At 38.3% G+C, this 21,174-nt stretch overlaps 1 protein-coding gene across 2 annotated transcripts; it reads right to left on the bottom strand.

The window, feature by feature from the left end:
• Positions 1 to 1,715: 1,715 nt before the first annotated feature.
• On the bottom strand, positions 1,716 to 18,579 carry acp1 (acid phosphatase 1). 2 transcript variants are annotated; one of them, XM_026142787.2, is made up of 6 exons: positions 18,435 to 18,579; positions 16,839 to 16,912; positions 16,132 to 16,245; positions 7,816 to 7,877; positions 6,925 to 7,030; positions 1,716 to 2,019 (listed from the first exon to the last, which is right to left on the bottom strand). In XM_026142787.2, the coding sequence occupies exons 1-6, from the start codon at positions 18,475 to 18,477 to the stop codon at positions 1,942 to 1,944; spliced, it is 477 nt and encodes a 158-aa protein (XP_025998572.1). In that variant the 5' UTR covers positions 18,478 to 18,579; the 3' UTR covers positions 1,716 to 1,941. The 2 variants fall into 2 exon arrangements, with proteins under 2 accessions (XP_025998572.1, XP_025998573.1); XM_026142788.2 differs by lacking the exon at positions 16,132 to 16,245 and adding an exon at positions 15,955 to 16,068 and having other exon boundaries at positions 18,435 to 18,578.
• Positions 18,580 to 21,174: the final 2,595 nt, after the last annotated feature.

The raw sequence follows: 21,174 nt of genomic DNA, 5'->3' as shown, positions 1-21,174 counted from the left end.
GCAGCTGCATACCTTGTGCCCAGTCCGTGCTCTGCACACACCCAGAGTGTCAGACAAAGTGACCAGCTGTTCGTGTCCTGGGCTAAACCACATATGGGAAAGCTTGTGTCTAAACAGCGCCTCTCCCATTGGATAGTAGGAACAATTTCCCTGGCCTATACTTCGGCCTCCTGCTGGCTTGCGTGCGCATTCCACTAGAGGTTTGGCAACCTCATGGGCTCTCTTTAGGGGAGTTTCTATTCCTTCTCCCCTGTGAAGTGCTGTTGGGGACAGTTGTCTTCTTAACAGGCATGTCTGGCAATCTGGGAGTCAGTATTTCTCCCATAGTGAGACACGAAACGAATGCTATGAAAGAGAACTTAAGGTTATGTATATAACCCCGGTTCTCTGAGTAGCATGAGTGAGTGTCTCATCGGACCGCCCTCCTTGCTATGGAAGCGAGGAAGAGGTGGGCTTGTTTTGAATGACATCTGACGCTATGTCAGCCTATTATATAGGGAGGCACTAGCCCCTCCTGACATGGGCGTCACTTAGCAGGAGGCGTTCCCATAGTGAGACGCTCGCTCATGCTACTCAGAGAACCGGGGTTATATACATAACCTTAAGTTAGCTTTAGACAAACCAGCTCCTTCCCTATATTGACTCTCAACTGGGCTAGTGAACTAATTTTTGAATGTTACTTTGTATCTGGCATTTAGACGAGAGCATGTCGGAAATCTCCCCATTTACGTCTAGGTAAGACAGCTATTAAATATGATTTCAAAACAATGTCAAACTATTCTTTAAGCTATGCCAGAAAATCAGTACAAGTTATTTAGTATGCAAATTAATTCCCTGGCTTACTTTCCCCAACATACTTTATTTCAGTGCTAAATAAAACAGACTGGTCTTGCCTGTGTCCAGAAAAAGAAGAAAAAAAATCATTAAGTCAGGAAAAAAAAAGTTGTGTTCTCATATTTAAAACTTAAAAGCTCCTAAGGTTTACAGATACACAGCTATATCTACGCTAAAACTAGAGTCATCACCAACTGGAAGCCCTCCAGCCACCAGTTGATTCATCTTGTCTTTCTACTCCACTCTTGTGTAATGATTTGCAGCCGTTTTTCCTTGCATCTATCTCTATCTGTGGTGAAATTAGTCTACCATTGTGAAGTGCACTGAGTGGTCATTTGTGTGGGTGATTTAGAGACCAAATTTATTATAACACTGTCGCCACTTCTGACTTAAGTGATTGCTGTAATGAGAAGATTAAGTTTTGCGTCTATTAAAAAAATAAATTTTTTTCACTGCTGTTTTTTAAAACAAAACAAATACATGCCATGTTCTTTATACAAACCGAACATCTCCCAGTATATAAAAATAATATGTCAAGAGAATATCCTAGCCATCAAGCACTAATGGTAGCATTCCCTTTGATCCCAGTGTCAGCATTTAACCCATACACCTCTATTACTACTATAGCAATAGCCCTAATCAATGCAAATAGCTGACCTGATTGACTACCTCCCTGGACTTTTTTTGGGGGGGAGGTAACAACGGTAAAAACAATAACAATAATAATATTTATAACAAGGTGCAATAATATTTAATGTGCAATATGTATGACTGTGCAATGACAACAAAGAGTTATCTTATATTATCTTATCAATTTTGTAGAATTTTCAGGAAACAAAAATTGACAATGTGTAAAAAATAATAATAATAACAAAAGGAACTTTAAACTGTCACACTCACTTTATTTGTTTTATTAATCAATTGAATGTACAGTCTGTTAACTTGCCCACACAATACTGTTCTAAATGTACATTATGCGTACACCAAAACAGGTAATCTGGTGGTATTTAGTATTTACTCACAACAGAGTTATACATATATTTGTGTAAGTATATTTAATTGAGAACCCATATTTATTCATACATCTAAGACATGTCAATGTAGATGTTAGGAGTTCTTCTCCAGGAAAGCTTTGCAGCATCGTACACACTGCTCATAGACCTTTTCAAAGTCTTCATCACTTCCCTAAAAGACAAAATTAGGGAGGGGGAGATTAAAATGATTTAGCCAACTATTCATAGCTCGCAATCACTGGAATTTGTTGTCTGTTGCACACAGTGAAAATATACAGTTATATGAATGGAACAGAAGTACGGCCTGCCCTCTGATGCAGGCTGGATACACCCAAATTATAAAAAATGACAGTTTGTTACTCAACTGAGAAATGTTCTTATTCCGAGAACCAAATTGTCAAGACTGAAGCCAAAAGGGTTTTGAAATTCTATTCATAACTATTCAAAGTGGTATTTCTCGCTGAGATTTACGTTTTTAAAAAAAGAATTTGTAAACACATAACTACATTGAATTTTGTGATTCCCTAATAAATTATTTATTATTTTGTTAAAATAATTTATTATTTTTTATATATTTTATAAAAATAAAAATATAAAACATATTTTATATTTGTTTTTTCCCCCCATTATCTGATAGAATTTTGTGTGTTAGGGCAAACAAGTCCTTCTCCCACATTGCATCCCTAACTTATGGGGTTCCACAAGGTTTGATCCTGGGTCCACAATTATTTTCCTTCTACATTCCATTTAGCTGGCATCATTAAATCCTTTTCTGACATTTTGTATCACTCTATTCTGATGACATTCAGCTGTATCTGTGACCGTGGATGTGGACCTAAGCAGCTGCAGAGGCCACTGTTTTCCTGTCTAGGCTAAAATGTTTTCAGTGGCACCATTAAGTGCTTATAAAATAAGTAACTGTGAAATTCATAGGCTACTTGGTAATCTTCCTAACATGTCAGGTTATGCCTTGTCAAAAAAAATATTTGAAATGATTTGTTATCACATCAAAATGTTTAAGTACGTAGAGTACAATGATTGTTGTGATGCTGAATTGGGTTTTTAAGCATCGTGTAATTCTATTGTGTACTAACTACTAAATTGCTGGTATCATGACATCCCTATACCAATGATCCAGCACTGTATGAGTAGCAGCAGCAGCATTTCTTGTGTATTATGTGCAGAAAGATGAATGATGAACACCTTCACATTGATAAAATAAAAGAATCAGAAAGTTTGACATTGAGTTAATTTAACCCATTATAAGTAATCCAAATTGTTCTATAATCAAGTTCTTATTGTTTAATTACGAATTAACAAACAAGAAATAAAAAAAATGAAAAGTCGATACCTACATTTTAAAATATTCCATTAACAATCGCTCAATGCAACTGATTGAAAATAATAATAGAGCTAAGAAACATTTAATAGAGAAACGTTGTTATCTGTATTTTAAATTTTTAAAGTTTACAATGGCCGTTTAACACGTCTCTTTCCTCCTCTTCAGTTCACATCATCATGAACTCATGTTTGTAGTCTTGTCACAAAACTTCATCTTGGTTTAAATTCAACTGTTATTCTCAACTGATTGAGTGAGTAACTACACACCTGTGACACATGCCACATACTCCAAATTACTAAAATATAAATATTTTAATAATTCCATTTGTGCATTACGGACAATCCAGAATTCATGTGTAAAAACAACATAATTCTTTATTTATCCTGACACACGGACAGCGATTGTTCTCCCCTTTTTTGCTCGCTTGGCTGTCATGCTATGTGGTTGCTGGCGAGGTACCAATCCAAGTACTTACATGCCTCCAAAACCACATTGACTATAATGAGATTTGGTAAAATTACACAAAGAAATACAGCGTCCAAAGCCAAAATCACACAATCCAATACACTCAATACAATCACATAAACTGTGGTCACTCTTTCTTCTTCCAGCTGCATCACTAATAATTCATGACTGTTTTATTTAAAGTCCAAGTTCTTACGGGAAAATCAAAGACATAGGAACTATACAATATAATTCATCTAAAATAGCTCTAGCCACACACATTTTTCATAAAGACCACATATGAAAATTATTACTTATTATAAGATCCCTTGCCATTTATTTAAATAAACCAACCATAAAAATATATTAAAGTTTAAATGGCCACAGGAGGTTAAGATTTTTTTTTTTTTTTTAAATGTCTATTGTCAACACTCAAACTTTCAAAGCCTTCCAAAGGTCTCTGCCTGCACTTTTCCAATTCTTGCCTTTTTCACTCATAATACTCAAGACAATAAAAACCAGCCAAGAATCCATGTCCAAATCATCTGGCAGGACTCAAAACATCTAGGGAACAAAAAGAACTACCGAGCCACGGACTGTGAAAAGCTTACCAATGTGAAACCAGAAAACATCTGTTATGGTTCCGTAAAACTAATATATTATGGTGAGTGTTGGTCTGGAAAGGCTGAATACCACTTTTTTGTGAGAAACACAGCTATTTTACTAGCAACCGTTCATTTTGTTTTGGCGCTCTTTACTGCATCAATTGTGTCTGGATTTCTCCCTGCAGACAACTTAACTCTTCCACTTGCACCTGAAGACTGATCCGGTCCATCCAAAACCATAAATATACTTCAAATGACTGCTCTGTGTGACATTTCCTGCCCTTTATCTTGTCCATAGAATTTTTCCCACGTGATCCTTTGAAGAGAAACACAAATGTTACAGAATGGGCTGAATGTAGCTTTTTTGTATCTACTACAATTACTGAAAGAGTTTGACGTTTTACTTTGAAATACTTTTTTGGGCTTTTAATCAGGATTCTTATTATGAAAAAAAAGTTCTTCCCGCTTTATTGTCTCTTGTATATATTAGATTTCATTTTTTTTGTATGTTTGGCTTAAAGTTCCCCCTTTTCACATTTAGTGCACAACAGAGTTCATTTAGACACCTTATCACTAGTAGAAATACTAGATTGGGTTTTTGCCTGGGTAGAGAGTCTAAAGGGCAGGTCAGATGATCCCCACTCACACATTAGACTAGGGATATAACAATTCATCGAGTCACTCAAATAACTCAATTATAGGAAAAAAAACCCTCAATACAAATTGTTTTAATTCAATGCTTCATTTAATCCACTGCTCGGTAGCGCTCAGTTGTCACCATGTAAACGTGATAATTTTACCAGCATTTGAGACTAAAAATAGATGTGCAATAGTAATGTATCTAGGGCCACGCATGTGAATAAAAAAGTATTACAACATTAAGCTCATGCAGCCCCCAGTTTTTAAATAAAAACTGATAACTGATAGCACAAACACAGCAGACAAGATGACGTCATAGTTTAATGTGGAGCCGGAGTTTGTCTGCACACACGGAGAAGAGCAAAAAGGCTGAGCCATTACTGAAATGGTGAGCTCAGGTTAAGTGAAAGAAAATGTTTTTTCAAAACAGCAGTCCATGTAACTGTAATCGCCATAAAAACCTATATTAGGAAAAATATGGAAGGACCTTTTAATCAAATCATCTGTTCAACAGAAGAAAAGCGAACTTGATGTATACAGTTAGGTCCATAAATATTTGGACAGAGACAACTTTTTTTCTAATTTTGGTTCTGTACATTACCAGAATGAATTTTAATTGAATCACCTGACTTGGCTATTCAAGAATATTTGACTTCTTTGCTTTAATAAACTCCTGGGTCCTGCTTTGGCTGTATGTTTTGGGTCTTTGCCCATCTTTATTATGAAATGCCGCCAAATCAGTTTGACTGCCTTTAGCTGGATTTGAGCAGTATATCTCTGAACACCTCAGAATTGATTTGGCTGCGCCTGTCCCATTTCACATCATAAATAAACACTAGTGTCCCAGTGCCACTGGCAGCTATGCATGCCCAAGCCATCACCCTGCCTCTGCTGTGTTTTACACATGATGCGGTATGCTTTGGATCATGAGCTGTTCCACGCCTTCTCTCCATACTTTTTTCATGCAGTCATTCTGGTAGAGTTTGATCTTGGTTTCATCTGTCCAAAGAATGTTTCTGACAGAACTGTGCTGGCTTTTTTTTTTGTTTCATGCAGTCTTCTCTTTATGGTAGAGTTGGATATTGATACAGCTACCTCCTGGAGAGTGACGTTCACTTGGTTGGCTGTTGCGAAGGGGTTTCTCTCCACCATGGAAATGATTCTGTGATCATCCACCACTGTTGTCTTCTGTGGACGTCCAGGTCATTTTGCGTTGCTGAGTTCAACAGTGCTTTCTTTCTTTCTTTCTTTCTTTCTCAGAATGTACCAAACCGCAGATTTTGCCAGTCCTAAAATTGCTGCAATTTCTTGGATGTTTTTTTTTGTCTGTTTTTGCAGCTTAAGGATGGGGGATTTCACCTGCATGGAGAGCTGCTTTGACCCCATGTTGTCTGTTCACAGGAAAATCTCCCAAATGCAAGTACCACACCTCAAATAATTTCCAGGCCTTTTATCTGCTTAATTGATAATGATATAACGAAGTAACTGCCCACACCACCCCATGAACTAGCCTTTGAGTCAGTTGTCCAATTACTTTTGGTCCCTTCAAAAAAAAAAAAATAAGGAGCACGTGTTAAGGAGCTAAAAATCCTAAAACCATTATCCAATTTGAATGTGGATAGAGATAGTCAGGAATATGCACTTTTCCCTAGCAAGCTGAGGTTGCCGTCACTGAGTAACTAACAGGTCTTTACGCCTGCATGAATTGGGCTTTAGCAATCAATTTCACAGCAAGTGCCAGCTGCCACTCACCAACCTTTCAGAGAATGCACATTTCCCCTTGGAACCATTGGTTGCCAGAGAGGTCTCTAGGCCTTTGTGGTTGAGACCTTAGCATGGCACTTAATTTAACATGCCAAATGGTATAGATATTTAAAATGAGTTCTTGTGTCTCCCTTAAATGTAAGTAAAGGCCTCTAAATGTTGCATCTTGTAGTTTTACTGGCTTTGGCTTCTTTGCTGGACCATCTCGCTACAACATTAAATTAAACATATCCTCTAAATTTGAGCAATAAAGTTGAACATAGGGATGTGTTTGAATACTTACATAATAAGGGTCTTGGATGATCAGCTGCTTCTGGGGGTCATAAGAACCAAGAAGCTCAATTTTTGCTGTGTAGTCTTTCACGGACTTTGACTTCCGTTTCAAGTCACTGCAAAGGTGAGAGAAAACAAGTAACTCCAAAAGAACAGAGCACGAAACAAGGGAGGTTTGAGCACCTCTGGATTAAAGAGGTCACATGCTTCTAAATATTCGAGATAATGTTGTTGTATAGTGTTTATTGTCTGCTTCTTATTCTAGCATTCCTCTAATAATAATTACATTCATGTCATTAACTTTAAATCAGTGATAAATAATAAAACGGTGTAGTCTGGAAACATACAGAGTACATAAATGAAAAGTAACACCTTAACATGTTTAAGTCAATCCCAGACAAAAGCAGTAGGTCAAAGAATTAATGAATTCTCAGTCTGGCCAACTTAAAATTTGTAGGAAACAAAGTGTGCAGGGGGAAAAGAAAAGACTGCCCCAAAGAGCAAAGACGAGGCATCCAAAGAACTCAGTAAGCTGCTTACAGATCAGATCTGCCGTGGGCATGTGATCTCAAAATGATCCTTAAACGTTCAAAGTAGCAAAAAATATCCCTCCCCCTGACCTCTGCAAAGAGCTTAAGAAAGGATATTGGTCATTAAAGGGAGGCATTCTCCTACAAGGCATTTATAGCTCAATGTCCCCACCATTTTTATGTATGCATGTGAAAGAACAGCACAGATAAACGTCATGACAGCAGGACACACTAGTTTGGACCGTTACAAGACAAATGTTTTTTGACACTTAACACATGACACCAGCGCTTTCAGTGTCTAAGTATCCAACCGTGATTGACACTCTTAGAAAAAAAATAAACACTGCTGCTGTGGGCTGAAATAACTCTACCTCAGATTGCTCTCGTCCATGCACAGAATGTGCTCAAAGCTCATGAAATCTTCCTTGGTCACCTGCAAGAACAACAAAACAAATATTACTTTTGGCTCTGTGTGGAAATTCAGTATGACCAGCAGAGACTCCCTCTGGTCCTTCAAAGAGGGCTGAATGGGTTATGCAGCTAAAAGAAAATAAAAAAGCAGCTTTTTCACTGACACATTAAACCTCTAAAGACAAGAAAAATAAGACAACTCAGATCTTATTAAATCATTCATTTATCATCTGCCTTTTTAGTAATAGCTTTTGGATGTAGTTATATTATGTCAATATTTTTAATTACGTTTCATTGTTCGTAATGGAGGCCAGCATCCATGTGCTGGATTCCAGCTGCTGTTACATGCACAAAGAATTTTTAAAACATAAATGAAATGATGTTGCATTTTCAACAAGTCACACAAGCCTTATTTTCCCATCTATTCCTCCTCCCTCCTTCTCCTGCTCAATGGCTAACTCATTTTAACGTGAAAAAAACAAGGTCGCGTTTATAACAACTTGAATTCTTGATTCTTGACCTAGAGGAAAACCAAGTTAGGGAAAGGAGCACGTCTGTATGCCTGTGGAGGGGTTTATACAGTTTTCAATGCATTCTGTGATGATTTAATGGCACAAGCAGCAATAAAAACAAAAAGAAAAAAATAAGAAAAACAGGCAACACCCCGAATACTTTTAAAGTATTTTGACAGTGGATTTATAGGAATGCCAAGGAGAAGCTAAGGGCAGAGAGGCATGAATAAAACTCCCGCATAGCTCCAGATGTTGACATATGGACACAATAACAGTGACAGCTTGTAACAGCAGACGGGTAAAAAGATGTTCATTACAAATGTTTTCGATTATATTCACGCAGCGAAACGCTCCAGCCACTGCAGTCTGATCACTGTATTTCACCCATTCTCACACTTTCACATCCTCTCTCTCACACACAATGATAATCTGTGTTGATCATAATCTCAGTGCCTGCTTCTTTCACAGTGTAAATGAAGCAGTGGTAATCCTCTATCAAAAAGTCTTGTGCAAGACCTCCTCACAAAGTTGACAGAGAGCTTAGTTTGGTATCTGAAATCTTTGGCTAAGAATGAGCAAGGAGGTTTTTATGGAAAGCAAAGAAAGAGTCGGGAGACACTCATAGAAAAGTTCACATTAAGATAAAATGTGCAAAATAAAACCAAAGGAAAGCCAGGAAGGAATGTGATTGGAAATCTAAAAGTTAATGGTTCTTTTTAACAAAAAAGAAGAATTTGACATGTCACCGTGCATGTTGGTTTACCGTCATACTTTAACAAAAGAGGTACTTGTTGATATGTGATTCAGGAAAGCTGTAAATTTATTTTGCCCTATATCTTCATTCAACAAGGTTCTTCTATGTGAGGGAACAAAAACCTTGCACGCCTGGCCAGTCAGCCACTGAAATTTGCCTCCTTGGTGACACTTCAGACATTTGCGTCTTTAGCCTGTGGTGATAACAAACATGTCCTCTTGTTGTAGTTAAATTTCAACATATGCTGAACTTGTTAAGTTTATAAAAGGAGCAAAAAACAGACACTCTGTAATGTAGTTGTTAGTAGATTTAAGTGTTTAGTAACGCTCTCGTGGTTATATGGAGTACAGTCTGAAGACACTTAATATATTTATACACTTTATATAAGGTTATGGGTGATGGGGAAAATTATAAAATATTGTAACATTTCATTTATTAATATTTATCCAATTTCATAAAGGTTTTTTCGCAAGTGGTTGCCACTGCAAAGAGCTCTGTATATCCAGTATGGCACCGATTTTTATGCCTGTCCTTTCCGATGCAACCGTCCCAGGGATTTGTGTGTTCTTGCTTCAAACTAAGGATCTTTTACAGGTTAGGTAAATGTGATAACTACTACACTGTAAAGCCACCACTGATCCTATTTGTGGAATGAATTAACTAAGAATAAATGGGGGGAAAAAGCAAGTAAAGATGGAAGTAGTTAAGAGGCATAAAAGGAAAAAAAACAATCAACATGCATAGAATAAAACTTTAAAATGATACATATAAATGAATAATGAAAACGACACATAATAAAGCCCTAAAAATCATATGGATCTGTGTGATATATAGTATACATAACTCAATTTCTTATAAAGAAATAGTAGCGGAGTGATTTTAAGTTCTGTTTTACTACTCTGTGGGGAAACAGTCTTAGAAAACACAAAAAAACAAAACACTAAAACACTGCTGTAAGCAGGCACTAGGGCTGTGCGATAGGACCAAAATCTCATATCCCAATATAAGAATTCTATCATCTCGATAACGATATAAATCACAAAAATTTAACATTTTCTGTAAATTCTGTGAATCTCGGGCAGCTCGACTTGCGGGAAGTGTTTCCAGCTGCGCGTCATGTAGCTGGAGTCGAGTGTTTTAACAGATGCATGAAACGATACATTTTTAGACACAAGTTGTAACAGCCGCAGTTTTCTTTGTGAGTATTTATTACACAGGGTGCTGCGGGGAAAAGCCTGTTCTAATGTTTGAGTCTAAGGTTTATTTTTTAGCACCTGGCGGCTCTTTTTTACTTCTCATCCGTAAATAATCTGCTCTTTCACGTGATTCAGTTTATTTTGAAAAGTCTCAACAGGATCTTGAGCTTTATTGTGAAAGGTTTATGTGGAACATAAACAAGCAGACACACGATGGTGTTACTGTCGTTGTTGCTAACCACAACGCATAAAAACAGGCGCTTGTCCGTAGTGTGGTTATATTAAATATAAGAGAAAGAGAGAACTTGAAGAAATTAATATAGCCACTACAGTGACCATCAAAACGATGAAAAAATATTGCCGTAAACAGTTTATTTTGCGACACCACGAAACAAACAATAGCTAAAATGAAACGATAAACGTTTTTATATCGTCATCCGATCTATATCGTTATATCGAACAGCCCTAGCAGTAGGGCTGCACGTAGGGCTGCTCAATTAATCGAATTTTAATCACGATTACGATCTGGGCTTTCAACGATCATTAAAAATGACTGAGCCGATTATTAGCCCCTCCCTCATTTATCCGCAACACCTTAAAGGCCGGTCCGTGAAAATATTGTCGGGCATAAACCGTCCGTGGCGCAAAAAAGGGTGGAGACCGCTGATTAAGAGGACCCGAGGGAAGCTCAGAAAGCTAAGCAGAAGTTATTTGGAGAGGAGAGTGACTGCTGTTGGTTGAAAAGACAGGTAAAAAAAAAACTTCAGTGGTGTTGCACACTATTTTACATTATTTTTTTAAAGTCATTGTTAACCCTTTAAAGCCGGTCAGAGCAGCACGCTCCGTGTTGTGTAACTATTTTTAAATCCCTGTAGAACCTGAACTGCCTAAGCTAGCGCAATAATTTGTTTTGCATATAAAACCAGAGGAGTTGTACTTACATCTGATGCCATCAGCTTGTCCTCGGTCACAGTTTCCTTCCACATAAAGCTTTGCAAAAATTGCATAAAAAGCGCTTGCAGGAACAAAAACACAATATTCCAGAAACACGCTTTGCCGATCCGATCAGCTGTTCGTAACACTTCCCACATTGAAACAGTCGTCAGCACGAACTACCGCATATCCGCCATTTCCTGGCCGAAACCGGAAGTGACGTCATTTTCGTGGAAATTGTAGTTTTTTACTCGTAGGCCTTAAAAGCCTATACTGGTCATGTTTGACCTTTCTGAATAGTTTCTGTGATGCTTAGAACTCGAATTGCACTGCTGGAAATAGTTTATTTTGATGCACCTGCTGTTTTCTTTGCAAATTTGCATCATAGGATTGTTTTTTCATTTTTCCTGCAGTATATAAAAATTGCTGTATCTCCAAAATAAAACTATGAAGACACTCAAAATAAATTTCCTGTTGTTGTAAACTATTTTTTGCAACTTTTTTGTATTTAAAGTTTTGAGGGATAAACCCTTAAATTTCTCCAAGTAGAAATATATGTAAAGAAAAACAAAAACGATTTTCAATTTTTTTGTAGTTTATTGCACTTTTTTGCAATTAATGTAGTTACTATGGACTTAATGCATACATATTAGTTAAAATATGGGCTATAACAGTTGTATAGCAACTTGAAATGCTCCCACAAATGGCACTACAACATGTAAAAATATAATATAAGCTCTGGCGGACTTGGTTCTATAGTAGGTCTTAAAGGGTTAAATAAATATCGTCAAATAATCGAGATCTCAATTTCAGTGAAAATAATCGTGATTATCATTTTTGCCATAATCGAGCAGCCCTAGCTGCACGATTAATCGTTAGAAAATCGCGATCTCGATTCATACTTATGTGCGATCTCATTTCCAAATGACAACGATTTAAAAAATAAAAAATAAAAAAGACGACGACGATTGTACCGCATTTTGATCCGGGACGTAATCTGCATGAAAACAAGCGCTCACTCTTCCTGCTCAACGAATGACAAGGGCGGAGCCTTATACCACGTGATACAGAAGCTGTGCCGTGTGATGCTAAAATTAGCAGGGAAAAAACAACAGAGAACACGTCAGAGATGACGAGAAAGTGACAGGACAAAATCCGTCCCGGTCAACCACCCAAACATCAATAACGGGAACCTTATACAGCGCTTCCCTATACCCGTCGAACTCCCGCAGGCACAAAGAAATTACAGAGGCTATTACTTATCACCTGACCAAAGATATGGCTCCCATCAACACTGTGCAAAACCAGGGATTTAGGAAAATGATAAACACCCTAGACAAACGCTACACAGTGCCGTCCAGCAACTATTTTTCTATTGTTGCACTACCTGCTCTATACACGCAGTGTCGAGCAACGGTGGAGACGGAATTTCAAGCAGTGCAACATTTTGCGGCAACAACAAAACGTGAGACATCTGTTGTTTTTATGTTTATTTATTGTTTTTATGTTCAGTCTCAACTGTTACGAAGTTGATGTGCAGTTAATAAGTGCAATAAATATTTATACTGGAAAAGAAAATCGTGAGAGAATCGTGATCTCAATTCTAAGCAAAAAAATCGTGATTCTCATTTTATGCAAAATCGTGCAGCCCTACCTAGCAGGCACATCTACATTTGAAGTTAATTATCTGTTTGCACACCAGCTTTCACTTGTGTTGTCGATTATAGTTCTAGCCAGTAATAAAATATAATATCTACATAATATCTACTTACAGCTATCATTAATGTGTGTTGAAGAAGCATTCCTTAGGAATTATCCAAAAAATAACCATTAACAGATAAGCTAAGATCTTTTCTTCATTAATTATGTTTGCACTTTTGAGTAATGGTGGGAAAAGGACGAGAATTCAGCTTGTAAAACTTATCTGCACAGCATCAATGCTGAACTGGTGACAGGTGAAATTAATGTGATTACTACAGGATGATGGTATTTTGGCAAAAAGTGTTCATTCCTCAAGTGTTGGTTTTACGATAATCAAATTGCAACTCTCTTAAATCTGATGTCTGGATGTCAAATTTTTGATTACCCTAAGTTACTTGTTATGGATCACTTTGAAAAATATGTGTTTATAAAATAAACACACTTTTGTTTATTTGGGGATACACAGGTCTTTAAACGAGCTCCCAGCTGGCCAGTTTGCTTGGACACTGGCCACGCCAGGCCTTCAGCAAAGTTGGAGGGTGGGTTATTAAAAAAGAAAACGTGGCAGAAAAGAGTGCTAAAGAAAAAGAGGAAAAAACAAAGACTTGTCAAAGCTTATTGTGTGGATTTGGTTGGGTTTAAGCCAAGGGTTGAGCCTTCCCATCCCTGCTTTGAGGAGATTAGATGAGGGTCTGACAGAACTGGTTTGCAGTAAGCCAAAACAAGGAGATGGGAGATCTCAAGTCTAGGGTGAAACACCGGAGATCTCTCAGTGTTTAAGGGCACTGGGGAGTAGGAGTTACTGTAAGGAGAAGCCAGCGCAGCATAAAGCCTGAAGCCATACATGGACAAACATCTTGGTGTAATTTCAGGCCTCTTTAAGGATTAGAAACATCTGTGCAGTGATGCTTGCTACACTGGCTTCATCAATATTTCACAAACGTCACAGGTGCCATCAACTTGAACATTAGTCTAGACCAGGGACTGGCTATCAGCTTCTTTATTACACTCAAAAATACTACCCCAACTCCTAAAAATGTTATACAGTTTGTGATATGTAAATAAAAACAGAATATTTTCTGAAATCCTTAAGCTGAGAAAATGAGCCATTTTAAGCCATTTTGCATTGATGGTGCAACCCATCTCAAAACTCGCAACAAGTTCGTGTTTACCACCGTGAAACAGCTCCTCTTCCTTTAACAACAGTCCATAAAAAACTGCAAAATGAGGAGACCGGCTGCTGATCTTTGGGTAAATTATTTTCTTTCCTTCTTGTCTGGTATAAGATTCTAGTTGCTCCACAGTCCTGGGTGTTCTTTGTCATATTTTTGGTTTCATGATGAGCCAAATGTTTTCAGTCTGTGAAAGGTCTGGACTGCAGGCAGGACAGTTGGGCTCTTCTTCTATGAAGCCATGCTCTTGCAATAGCTGCAGTATGCAGTTTGGAATGGTCTTGTTGAAATATGCAAGGCATTCCTAGAAAAAGACATCATCTGAATGGGAGTATATGTTATTCTAAAACCTGTAAAATAGCTTTCAGCATTGCTAGTGCCTTTCCAGATGTGCAAAATATCAATTCCAAAGGCATTAATACACTGCTATACCATCAGAGCTGTAGGCTTTTCAACAGAATACGTATAACCAGCTGGATCGTCCCTCTCCTCTTTACTCTGAGGGACGCAGCATTTTTAAGAAGAATTTTACATTTTAATTTCTCTGACCACAGAGCAGTTTTCCGCTTTGCTTTGGCCCAGAGAAGACTGTAGTGTTCTGGATTGTGCTCACGATTGGCTACTTCTTTGCATGACTCAGCTTTAACCTGCATTTGTGGATGGCATGACGAACTATGTTTACTGATCTATGCCTATTTTTCATGCAGTGCAACCCGAGGGGCCAAAGATCACAGGCATCAAATACTGATTTTTAACTTTGTCCCTTGCGCACAGAGTTTTTTTCAGATTCTCTGAATCTATTATGATTATATCTTGTACTGCAGATAATGAGATATTAAAAGTCTTTAATGTTGAGGAACATTATTCTCGGCCCTGGCCCAACATTTTTTTGAGACATGGTGCTGCCATTAATTTCTTAATGAACTTATATTTACATTAAAATGGTTAATTTTCCCAAGTTTTTATGTTCTATTATGAATTACATTTTGGCTTAGCAAATATGGCAATTAGTGTATTGGGTTTATACAAACAAACTTTTTTTCTTTTTTTAAAAGGATTAGATAGCCAGTGCCTCAAAATGTTTTTTTAAAAATGTAGGCCCTTTTCCAAACAGGTTTAAAATTTACTTCAGACAGTTCTGTGGAAGATCCTGTTCTAGCGCATCTCGTTAACTCATGAGCAGGTTAGCTGACAGTCTCCTTTTCAAAAGAAAACCAGTTAAGCAGCTATCCCCAAGCAGTACAAACACGTGTTTCACTTCCTTCATGCTGCTGTTTGGGCACAATGTCTTGCAGTCTTAGCAACAGTCACCCTTCTCTACTAATTGAAAGATCCAAAGAGAAGAACAAACAGCACAAACCAAAACTTCTAGCAGGTGGAAAGTTGGTTCTTGTGATTAGAAAGCTGACTACACAGACCTGGAGAATAGGTTTCTAGGATGACAGACTCCCTGGTAGGCAGCTGACTGACATCAAAAACAACCACAATAGCTATTTAACAGTTCTTCTGTAGACAGAAGAAAGCATGATGGAGCAGACTAACAGATCAAGACCTTCAGAATAAAATCCAAGTGAAACATAGAGTGTAGACCAGTAACACTCAGCTGGTCTGTGAGCAACATCCATGCTACCACAAGAGGCCAAGATGCCTGAAAATCATCCTGTAATTAAGAGAGAAGACTGCTACCTACTCTTCTTACTCACTGTTTTAAGTATGTGACAATTTATTTTTAAAAATGTGATTGAGCAGCATTACATTCTCACATACACACGCACGCACACACACACACTTTCCACTGCAGTGACAGCAGCTGTGGGACGTCTGGTTGTACCTGTCGCGCCCTGTGGTCCGTGTCAATGCCATGCTTCCTGAGGCAGGCTAGACCGCGGGCATCCGGTAAGCTGCCTAGATTCCAGTCTGATGTGGCACCACTGTCTATGATCCACTGCAACAGAGAACAAAAAGGGGGCGCTAGCTACGTCTTGAGAGAGGTGGTGGGTGATCATACCTGCCTGGCCACATGCCTCATGGGCACGCCATGCCTCTTCATGCAGGCTTGACCACGGTGGTCTGGAGGGTTTCCTATCTCATAGGTGGAGGTGGCAGCACTGTCTATCCTCCACTAGGCAGAACAAAGCACGGGAATCAGAAACTCAACAAAACCGAATTACAGTCTCATAAAGAAAGAAGTTTCTGTACAGAATAAAGGGCAACTCCACATTTAAACTGAAGGTAAATGTTCCTAATCATCTTTAGAGACTGTAAGCAGGTCGCTATTATCCAAATTGAATTCAGTGAGGAATTTTGAACTTTCATTTTTTCCATTTTAAATCAATGTACTGCAGTTAGTAGCAAAAGTTAATTTCATATAGAATTTCTCTCCAGAGACCAGGACTTTAAAACTGCGAAGTTAATACTGCCAAATTAAAAATATATATTATCAACCAACCAGTATGAAGAAATAATTTTCCTCACTAATGCCAGAGGAAATATTTTTGAGACTAGTTCTTGATATGTTATTCATATTGTAGTGTTATACGTAATATGTAAAGGGCTCTTCAAACATGCAACACTGAACAGAACATTTAAGGTGAGTGGCTGACACTTCTGTTGTCATTTCCATAGTTGTATCAAATGGCAGGAGTTATAAACAGAAAAAATGTGTACAGCAGATCTGTAGTACGAAATGAAAACATATGTCAACAATGACTTTACCTGATCAACGATGCCACCATCAGTTGCCATCTTCCTGAAGACTGCTTCAGCAATGGGGGATCGGCAGATATTCCCTGTTCAACACCACAAACAACATCACCATATTAAAGGGATAAGGATATATTTAGAAAACTGCAATATCCCAGTGGTAATACACATAACTTCAGTATATCATAAAGATATATGTATGATATTTTAAAATACAAACTTTTCTGTATACGGTAAATGGATTTCGACTGCTAAAACAAAAAAGAAATGTATTGTGAAACTGACTTTACTTTCGGACTGTGTCAACAACTAAAATGACTTAAAATCTTGAGTCGAGGCCAGATATTGATTAAGCTTTTTTCTTTCTTATTCTGTGCACTGTGATTGCTCCCTGGGACAGCATCTGAGGCATAACAGACGAAAAGGGGCAAAACCTTTACAATATTTTAAAACCTGAAAAAATATTTCTAAAACTTAAGCTCATATTTTAACATGTAGACCCATGCAGAAGTCCAGCATATTACTGGCAACATCCAAAGACAATGGATTTACTGTGCTTATATAAAACTCCTATTTGAAATACAGTCGCAACTTTGTGAACAGTGACTTTTTTTTTCTTTTAAATGTCCTAAACAAAATCTAGAATCTCATAAAAGATCTAATTGAAGAGCAGACTTTTGGCTTAAATTTAATGCAATTAACATAAAACAAATTAATTAAAAATATTTTCAGGGGCTTAATTAGTCAAATTGAATAAACCATAAATAAAATGTTCACAGCTTTTGTCTAACCCGCCTAATTATCTGTGCTGTTTTACAGAAGGCCAGTACTACTTGAACCCTTCCTCCAATTAGGATGTCGACAGCACCAGAGGTAAAAGTATGCAAAAAAAAAAACCCTAAACGGGATGCTTTAGTAAATGGCTAAAATAACAACTAATCTGTTAATGTCCAAAATATATAACATAAAATCTATGTGTGTCTTAACATGTAATGTTTAAGTTACTGTTTTGGTAGTTGCATCAAGCAGTTTCTAAAATGTTTGATCACGTTTAGTATTTTTTCAGGAAACAGTCCATTGGTAAAGTAAAATCCTCTGTAGAAGCTTTAATGAAATGTGAAACGAATTATAATGAAAAATCTACCACTCAAATTAATAACAGAGCCAACCTACACTCTGCTACATCTTGAAAACTATTTCAGAATTGGACGCATGTGCTTCAAATTATCTGCAGTGACGTTTCCGTGCTGAGGTGAGTTCCTGACAGCTTTCACTTTGGATTCTTTGAGCTTAGACACGTATCTCTCCAGTTAAACACGGACACCTTGCTTGACGTTTACACATAAGGCTACAGCTGATTAGATACCAAACATACACACATGGAAGTTAAAAGTTTAAGAGCCTTAAGTGGAAAGTGTGTTTGGCAGCTTCGCGTTCATTGTAAGGCAGCTAGTACATAGTTAGCACTCTGAGGTACATCTAACGAAGCTCATTTCATTTATTAAAATGCGATGAGTTGACCTGCTGACAGAATGACATGTTTGCTTTTAAGCAGTAACACGTGTAAGTTTTAACTGAGGTTTTGTGGGTTTAAAAGACGTCTCTTACCCAAACAAACGAACAAAACCGACTTTGTACCCGTCGCCGCCATGTTGAAAGGTCCTGTACGACTACGACACCGGCTAACGTGGCGGCCAAGTACTGCCTGAACAAAAGTATAGCACGCTGACAGTGCTGAAGGGTTCAAGTATGAACCACATGCGCCTTAAATTTAAAGAGTATTACTCTCATTTACATTTACATTGGAAATTATAAGTGATACCAGATATCTGTGAATATATATTTTGTTTGTTTGTGTTTTGTTTTGTTTTTAGTTGACATACAACCCAATGTAGTCCTACTGTTAGTCCTAAGCCCATATAATTGGGGACAGTAGTATCAGGAAGTCCATCTGGTGTAAATCTGCCAATTTGACGTGATGATATGTTGAGGGATGGAAATTGAACATCTGCTGAAATATTCACAGAACAAAATATTGCACAAAAAAATTTAAACATAATCAATAGCAAATAGCAGCAACAGCTGCTATTTGTCTGCTCACACTCTTAATTTGCATTTATGGTACTGACAGCCCACGGGTAGAAGCTGTTCTATAAATGTACTAACGAAGAAGAATGAAGAGAGTATGACTGAAAGATAGGAGTGCGTTGAGAAGCTGATGAATCAGAATCAGAGAAACTTTATTAATCCCAGACGGAAACTGAGTTGTCATAGCAGCAAATATACAACAAACACAAGCACGCACATAAGATTAGTGTAGAAACAGAGTTATAATAGATAAATATTAAAATAAATAGATAAATATATGGATATAGGTATACATATAAATATAAAAGGACGAGTATGTGTGGAAATATTTTGCAGTGTACAAAAGTGACAAGGTGCGTTGAGGTGTGATTAATTCTGTTCCACATGTGTGGACCTGACCCAAGTGGATGAATTAAAGAGTCTGATAGCAGCAGGAAGGAACGACCACCTGTAACGTTCTCTCAGACAGCGAGGGCGAAGGAACCTGTTGCTGAAACTGCTCTTCAGATTGTCCAGTGTGTTATGGAGGGGGTGGGAGTCATTGTCCATGATTCCCAGCAGTCTGCCAGCATTCTGTCACTGATGACCAACTCCAGGGTGGCGAGCTTCATGTCAACAACAGACTCTGCCTTCCTGATGAGTTTGTTCAGTCTGTTTGCGTCCTTTGCTTTGATGCCTGCACCCCAGCACGCCACAGCAAAGAAGATGGTGCTCGCAACAACAGACTGATAAAACATGTAGAGCAGCCTGCTGCATAATTTGAAGGATCTGAACCTTCATAGAAAGTAAAGCCGGCTCGAACCCTTTTTGTAGGCAGCATCCGTGTTGGCAGACCACACCAGCTTGTGATCCAGTTGAACTCCCAGATACTTGTAGGATGTGACTATTTTGACATCAGTCCCACGAATGCAGACAAGGGGAGGGTCGGGATCTGTTTCTGCCAAAGTCCACCACCAGCTCCTTTGTTTTGGCCACATTCAGCTGCAAGTGGTTCTCCTCACACAACCTCATGAACCATCAATCATTCCTCTGTACTCCTCTTCCCTTCCCATCTCCACGCTTCCAATAATGGCCGTGTCATCAGAGAATTTCTGGAGGAGGCACATTTCTGTGATGTACTTGAAGTAGGCTGTATAGATGATGAAGAGGAAAGGGGACAGAACAGTTCACTGGGGTGCTCCTATGTTGCTCTTCAGACTCTGACACACAGCTCTGCAGTCTCACAAACTGCGATCTGCCTGTCAGGTAGTCAAATGGAGAAAATGAGAGACAGGAGCACTGATGGAGTAACTGATGGACCTGCTCTACCACCTGCTCTACAGCCACATGACTCGTTGAAGCTAGTTCAAGAAGAGAATCAGCAATATGATTTCATGCTGAGAAAGAACACTACAGATGCAGTGTTAGCAAAGATTAACACTGTGGTACTGCGTGAGGAAGTTAGGCGTGGCAGAGAAGTATGTGAGGGTGGTAAAGGACATGTATGAGCACAGTGAGACAATGGTGAGGTGTGCAGTAGGAGGGATGGATGGGTTCAGGGAGGTGGAAGTTGGGATTATATCGGTATACACTGGCTTTGAGCCCATTCTTGTTTGCAGTGGTGATGGACAGGCTGACAGATAAGGTCAGACAGGAGTCTCCATGGACTATGATGTTTACGAGCATTTGGAAGAGAGCCTGGAGAAGTGGAGATGTGCTCTTTAGAGAAGTGGAAAGAAACTTAGTAGAAGTAAAACAGCATATGTATGTGGATGACAGTGAGACAAGTGGAAAGTTCAAACAGCAAGAAGCAGAGGTCAAATGTCTAGTTCTGCTGGTTCATTATGAGTCAGTAAAGGACTAGATGTTACAATCCCAGACAATGCATTGCTTTTAATGGAGAAAATCTTGAGGGATGGTTGTTATGAGGAAAAGCAGCCCAGAAACTTTACCACATCGTTGTGTGGCACAACTTTAGTTCTTTTACCCAAACTAACCTGCCATTTTCCGCAGTTAGGTTTAGGGATTAGAGATCTGATCTAAATTGTTAAAATTTGGGACACATCGTCAGTAGTGGACCTTGGATTCATCGGGTGTTTCGGCCATTATCGCTAGACACCCTCATCCAAGGAGGCCCTGCCAGGGTTGATCAGGCCCTGGAGCATGTCAATAGTTTATGTTAAAATAAACAATTAAAGGTGGAGTGGAGAATTCAGAGTTATAGAAGTCCAAGCAAAAGACAAACCTCAAAATTAAAAACTAGACATTGCAGGAAAAATTG

This window comes from Astatotilapia calliptera, chromosome 15 (assembly GCF_964374335.1).
Source record: "Astatotilapia calliptera chromosome 15, fAstCal68.1, whole genome shotgun sequence".
Lineage (NCBI taxonomy): Eukaryota > Metazoa > Chordata > Actinopteri > Cichliformes > Cichlidae > Astatotilapia > Astatotilapia calliptera.
This window is presented reverse-complemented; position numbering and strand designations above follow the sequence as displayed.